At 50.9% G+C, this 6,746-nt stretch overlaps 1 protein-coding gene across 1 annotated transcript in view; it reads left to right on the top strand.

The window, feature by feature from the left end:
* Nucleotides 1-2,182: 2,182 nt before the first annotated feature.
* LOC308145413 (ependymin-like) overlaps nucleotides 2,183-6,746 on the top strand; it is a gene marked incomplete at both ends in the record, with an annotated part of 9,585 nt that continues 5,021 nt past the window's right edge. Inside the window, 3 exons of the mRNA XM_080516844.1 lie at nucleotides 2,183-2,258; nucleotides 2,337-2,371; nucleotides 2,478-2,609. Of these exons, the coding sequence (XP_080372970.1) occupies nucleotides 2,183-2,258; nucleotides 2,337-2,371; nucleotides 2,478-2,609 (243 nt within the window). The remainder of the gene's footprint in view (nucleotides 2,259-2,336; nucleotides 2,372-2,477; nucleotides 2,610-6,746) is intronic.

Below are 6,746 nucleotides of genomic sequence, written 5' to 3'. Positions count from 1 at the left end.
AGGCTGTATGACTCCAGGCTGTATGACACCAGGCTGTATGACTCCAGGCTGTATGACACCAGGCTGTATGACACCAGGCTGTATGACACCAGGCTGTATGACACCAGGGTGTATGACTCCAGGCTGTATGACACCAGGCTGTATGACACCAGGCTGTATGACTCCAGGCTGTATGACACCAGGCTGTATGACTCCAGGCTGTATGACTCCAGGCTGTATGACACCAGGCTGTATGACTCCAGGCTGTATGACACCAGGCTGTATGACACCAGGCTGTATGACTCCAGGCTGTATGACACCAGGCTGTATGACACCAGGCTGTATGACTCCAGGCTGTATGACACCAGGCTGTATGACACCAGGCTGTATGACTCCAGGCTGTATGACACCAGGCTGTATGACTCCAGGCTGTATGACACCAGGCTGTATGACACCAGGCTGTATGACTCCAGGCTGTATGACACCAGGCTGTATGACACCAGGCTGTATGACACCAGGGTGTATGACTCCAGGCTGTATGACACCAGGCTGTATGACACCAGGCTGTATGACTCCAGGCTGTATGACACCAGGCTGTATGACTCCAGGCTGTATGACACCAGGCTGTATGACTCCAGGCTGTATGACACCAGGCTGTATGACACCAGGCTGTATGACTCCAGGCTGTATGACACCAGGCTGTATGACACCAGGCTGTATGACTCCAGGCTGTATGACACCAGGCTGTATGACTCCAGGCTGTATGACACCAGGCTGTATGACACCAGGCTGTATGACTCCAGGCTGTATGACACCAGGCTGTATGACACCAGGCTGTATGACTCCAGGCTGTATGACACCAGGCTGTATGACACCAGGCTGTATGACTCCAGGCTGTATGACACCAGGCTGTATGACTCCAGGCTGTATGACACCAGGCTGTATGACACCAGGCTGTATGACTCCAGGCTGTATGACACCAGGCTGTATGACACCAGGCTGTATGACACCAGGGTGTATGACTCCAGGCTGTATGACACCAGGCTGTATGACACCAGGCTGTATGACTCCAGGCTGTATGACACCAGGCTGTATGACACCAGGCTGTATGACTCCAGGCTGTATGACACCAGGCTGTATGACTCCAGGCTGTATGACACCAGGGTGTATGACTCCAGGCTGTATGACTCCAGGCTGTATGACTCCAGGCTGTATGACACCAGGCTGTATGACACCAGGCTGTATGACTCCAGGCTGTATGACACCAGGCTGTATGACTCCAGGCTGTATGACACCAGGGTGTATGACTCCAGGCTGTATGACACCAGGCTGTATGACACCAGGCTGTATGACACGAGGGTCTTGGCCAATGGACCAAAGTATCTCAGGGCTGGTACAGTTGAACTGTATTTTACTACATGTGAATGACGGCAAACGTAAAGACAACTGGATTATTTCTGTGCTAGAATAATAAAAATGAAGTGAAACCCCACTATTATTTTTTTCACTATTCTTACCAACTCAGTTCCTTTATGTTTTCTAACATCGACTGTGTTAAAAGTTGACAAGTTAACACATTTGCTTTAAGGCTTTTGAATATGCATTGAAATGCAGTGAAACCAAACTATGCAAATATGTAACATATTGCATGCTGCTCAAATGATAAACATCATATTGTCAGCAATTTGCTGCATGACTTTTTATTGACTTATTGTTTTGTTTTTTTTCAGAAAATGTCAAAGAAATACAAACATGAATAGAACAAACAATAATAGAACAAACCACAGAGGAAGATCTATCTCTGAAGCAAGATCTCACATGTATCTCATTATGCTCATATGACCATATTTATTCTTTATTTAAGGGTAGAGTTTGAGGTTGCGTAGTCTCAATGAACATTTATCCCTCTTTGGACATTTGAGTTCCTCCATATCGTTGAGCCACATGATTTTAAAGTCAAAACAGATATTACATTTAAGAAGAGCCTCCAGGATGCCATGGACAATTTTCCAAAGTGGAGCCACAGAGGGACAATCCCAAAAGATGTTTGTTGCCTGACCTCATCAATCATTACACCGGCTGTTGAAAACGTGGTCATATTTTCCATCATGGGGGGGAGGGGCGTAGATAGATGATAGGCTGTGAGCAGGCATATATGAAGGTCAGTTTTGGACTTTTTGTTCAACCCCTGAAGACTCTCGCCATGAACTTTGTCTGCATGTTGCCCTGCCTCAGCCTGCTGCTGGCTGCCGCAGCTGCCCAGTACCCCAAACCCTGTGGTGAGTGCACGCAAACGTATGTATATATATATAGACAGTATCCCTTTTGGTCTTAAACTTCCTGATCCATCTTCACAGTCTCTCCAGAGTTGATGACCGGAGGCGTCTCCTTGGTGAGCTTCCTGGAGGAATCCATGTCAAATCATTCTGTCTGTTTGAAACTTGCTCTTTTCCATGTCTTACTTTGTCTTACTTCAATTTTTTTGTTCTCCCTTCCAGATTGCCAATGGACACGTTTCACTAGCTGGAACGATCACATACGATGCTTATGGACAGAAGGTCAGGGTCAGAAGTTTTGGAACTGCCGGCAATGAGAGCTTTGCTCTGGACCACCTGATGCTCTTCCACCAGGTATTATTGGTTTTATTTGAAAACCTAAATGGTCTTTAGCAGAAACCTTTTACAAGTGTTCTGCAGTAAATGTAGTTTAACTCCTAGGATGAGCAGGAATCGGTTTTCTGTGTATCCCTGCTACCAAAGTATTTGCAATTTGCTCTTGCAGTTCATTCGGATGTTATCAACTAAAATGACTAAAGGCTGTGAAAAGTGATGGCTGCTGAGAACTAATTTGGTTTTTAGTCTTCAAGTCTTCAAGGGAGTGGCGATTGCTTTAAGACTGCAAGGGAACCTCAGCTTCCCCTAAATGCCCCAAAAACAAGTGTTCAAATATGTACTGTTGTGTGTACATTTCATTGACTGATACGACAGAACGCGTTTATCTTTTGTTCAGAATCAGCGACTCATAACAGGTAACTGACAGTGACACAGGGACTTCATTCCCGCACCGTCACAGCGCTTAGACAGTGGAGACTATGGTAGTGGAGACTATGGTAGTGGAGGCCATGGTAGAGGAGACTATGGTAGTGGAGACTATGGTAGTGAAGACTATGGTAGTGGAGACCATGGTGGTGGAGACTATGGTAGTGGAGACCATGGTAGAGGAGACTATGGTAGTGGAGACCATGGTAGAGGAGACCATGGTAGTGGAAACCATGGTAGTGAAGACCATGGTAGTGGAGACCATGGTAGTGGAGACCATGGTAGTGGGGACTATGGTAGTGGAGACCATGGTAGAGGAGACTATGGTAGTGGGGACTATGGTAGTGGAGACCATGGTAGTGGGGACTATGGTAGTGGAGACCATGGTAGTGGAAACCATGGTAGTGGGGACTATGGTAGTGGAGACCATGGTAGAGGAGACTATGGTAGTGGGGACTATGGTAGTGGAGACCATGGTAGAGGAGACCATGGTAGTGGGGACTATGGTAGTGGAGACCATGGTAGAGGAGACTATGGTAGTGGAGACCATGGTAGTGGAGACCATGGTAGTTGGGACTATGGTAGTGGAGACCATGGTAGAGGAGACCATGGTAGTGGGGACTATGGTAGTGGAGACCATGGTAGAGGAGACTATGGTAGTGTAGACCATGGTAGTGGAGACCATGGTAGTGGGGACTATGGTAGTGGAGACCATGGTAGAGGAGACTATGGTAGTGGAGACTATGGTAGTGGAGACCATGGTAGTGGAGACCATGGTAGTGGAGACCATGGTAGTGTGGACTATGGTAGTGGAGACCATGGTAGAGGAGACTATGGTAGTGGGGACTATGGTAGTGGAGACCATGGTAGAGGAGACCATGGTAGTGGGGACTATGGTAGTGGAGACCATGGTAGAGGAGGCTATGGTAGTGGAGACCATGGTAGTGGAGACCATGGTAGTGGGGACTATGGTAGTGGAGACCATGGTAGAGGAGACCATGGTAGTGGGGACTATGGTAGTGGAGACCATGGTAGAGGAGACTATGGTAGTGGAGACCATGGTAGTGGAGACCATGGTAGTGGGGACTATGGTAGTGGATACCATGGTAGTGGGGACTATGGTAGTGGAGACCATGGTAGTGGGGACTATGGTAGTGGATACCATGGCAGAGGAGACTATGGTAGTGGAGACTATGGTAGTGGAGACCATGGTAGTGGAGACCATGGTAGTGGAGACCATGGTAGAGGAGACTATGGTTGTGAAGACCATGGTAGTGGAGACCATGGTAGAGGGGACTATGGTAGTGGGGACTATGGTAGTGGAGAGCATGGTAGAGGAGACCATGGTAGTGGGGACTATGGTAGTGGAGACCATGGTAGAGGAGACCATGGTAGTGGGGACTATGGTAGTGGAGACCATGGTAGAGGAGACTATGGTAGTGGAGACCATGGTAGTGGAGACCATGGTAGAGGAGACTATGGTTGTGAAGACCATGGTAGTGGAGACCATGGTAGTGGGGACTATGGTCGTGGATACCATGGTAGTGGAGACCATGGTAGTGGAGACTATGGTAGTGGAGACCATGGTAGAGGAGACTATGGTAGTGAAGACCATGGTAGTGGAGACCATGGTAGTGGGGACTATGGTCGTGGAGACCATGGTAGTGGAGACCATGGTCGTGGAGACCATGGTAGTGGAGACTATGGTAGTGGAGACCATGGTAGTGGAGACCATGGTAGTGGAGACTGGTAGTGGAGACCATGGTAGTGGAGACTATGGTAGTGAAGACCATGGTAGTGAAGACCATGGTAGTGGAGACCATGGTAGTGGAGACTGGTAGTGGAGACCATGGTAGTGGGGACCATGGTAGTGGAGACTATGGTAGTGGAGACCATGGTAGTGGAGACCATGGTAGTGGGGACTATGGTAGTGGAGACTATGGAATTGGAGACTATGGTAGTGGAGACTATGGTATGGTAGTGGAGACTATGGTGGTGGAGACCATGGTAGTGGAGACTATGGTAGTGGAGACTATGGTGGTGGAGACCATGGTAGTGGAGACTATGGTAGTGGAGACCATGGTAGTGGAGACTATGGTAGTGGAGACCATGGTAGTGGGGACCATGGTAGTGGAGACTATGGTAGTGGAGACCATGGTAGTGGAGACCATGGTAGTGGGGACTATGGTAGTGGAGACTATGGAATTGGAGACTATGGTAGTGGAGACTATGGTAGTGGAGACTATGGTATGGTAGTGGAGACTATGGTGGTGGAGACCATGGTAGTGGAGACTATGGTAGTGGAGACTATGGTGGTGGAGACCATGGTAGTGGAGACTATGGTAGTGGAGACCATGGTAGTGGAGACTATGGTAGTGGAGACCATGATAGTGGAGACCATGGTAGTGGAGACTATGGTAGTGGAGACTATGGTAGTGGAGACCATGGTAGTGGAGACGATGGTAGAGACGCTGAGCATCAATGGACTTCAATGTGGGATAATAAAGTGGGTTGTGCCACTGCAGCGAAACGAGACGGTCATTGGATAAATGCTCGGCGATGTCCCGCCCAATGGACTCTGAGCATCTCTGGGGGTCTATGGAGCAGAGGGCTGGTCCAGACCCTGAGAGTCTCTGGGGGTCTATGGAGCAGAGGGCTGGTCCACACCCTGAGAGTCTCTGGGGGTCTATGGAGCAGAGGACTGGTCCAGACCCTGAGAGTCTCTGGGGGTCTATGGAGCAGAGGGCTGGTCCAGACCCTGAGCGTCTCTGGGGGTCTATGGAGCAGAGGGCTGGTCCAGACCCTGAGCGTCTCTGGGGGTCTATGGAGCAGTGGGCTGGTCCAGACCCTGAGCGTATCTGGGGGTCTATGGAGCAGAGGGCTGGTCCAGACCCTGAGCGTCTCTGGGGGCCTATGGAGCAGAGGGCTGGTCCAGACCCTGAGCGTCTCTGGGGGTCTATGGAGCAGAGGGCTGGTCCAGACCCTGAACGTCTCTGGGGGTCTATGGAGCAGAGGGCTGGTCCAGACCCTGAGCGTCTCTGGGGGTCTATGGAGCAGTGGGCTGGTCCAGACCCTGAGCGTATCTGGGGGTCTATGGAGCAGAGGGCTGGTCCAGACCCTGAGCGTCTCTGGGGGTCTATGGAGCAGAGGGCTGGTCCAGACCCTGAGAGTCTCTGGGGGCCTATGGAGCAGAGGGCTGGTCCAGACCCTGAGCGTCTCTGGGGGTCTATGGAGCAGAGGGCTGGTCCAGACCCTGAGCGTCTCTGGGGGTCTATGGAGCAGTGGGCTGGTCCAGACCCTGAGCGTCTCTGGGGGTCTATGGAGCAGAGGGCTGGTCCAGACCCTGAGCGTCTCTGGGGGTCTATGGAGCAGAGGGCTGGTCCAGACCCTGAGAGTCTCTGGGGGTCTATGGAGCAGAGGGCTGGTCCAGACCCTGAGCGTCTCTGGGGGTCTATGGAGCAGAGGGCTGGTCCAGACCCTGAGCGTCTCTGGGGGTCTATGGAGCAGAGGGCTGGTCCAGACCCTGAGCGTCTCTGGGGGTCTATGGAGCAGAGGGCTGGTCCAGACCCTGAGAGTCTCTGGGGGTCTATGGAGCAGAGGGCTGGTCCAGACCCTGAGAGTCTCTGGGGGTCTATGGAGCAGAGGGCTGGTCCAGACCCTGAGCGTCTCTGGGGGTCTATGGAGCAGAGGACTGGTCCAGACCCTGAGAGTCTCTGGGGGTCTATGGAG

The sequence above is a fragment of the Blennius ocellaris genome, assembly GCF_963422515.1.
Source record: "Blennius ocellaris genome assembly, chromosome: 3".
In the NCBI taxonomy this organism is placed as follows: Eukaryota; Metazoa; Chordata; class Actinopteri; order Blenniiformes; family Blenniidae; genus Blennius; species Blennius ocellaris.
The sequence above is the reverse complement of the archived record's forward strand: the minus strand, read 5'-3'. Positions and strand labels throughout refer to the sequence as shown.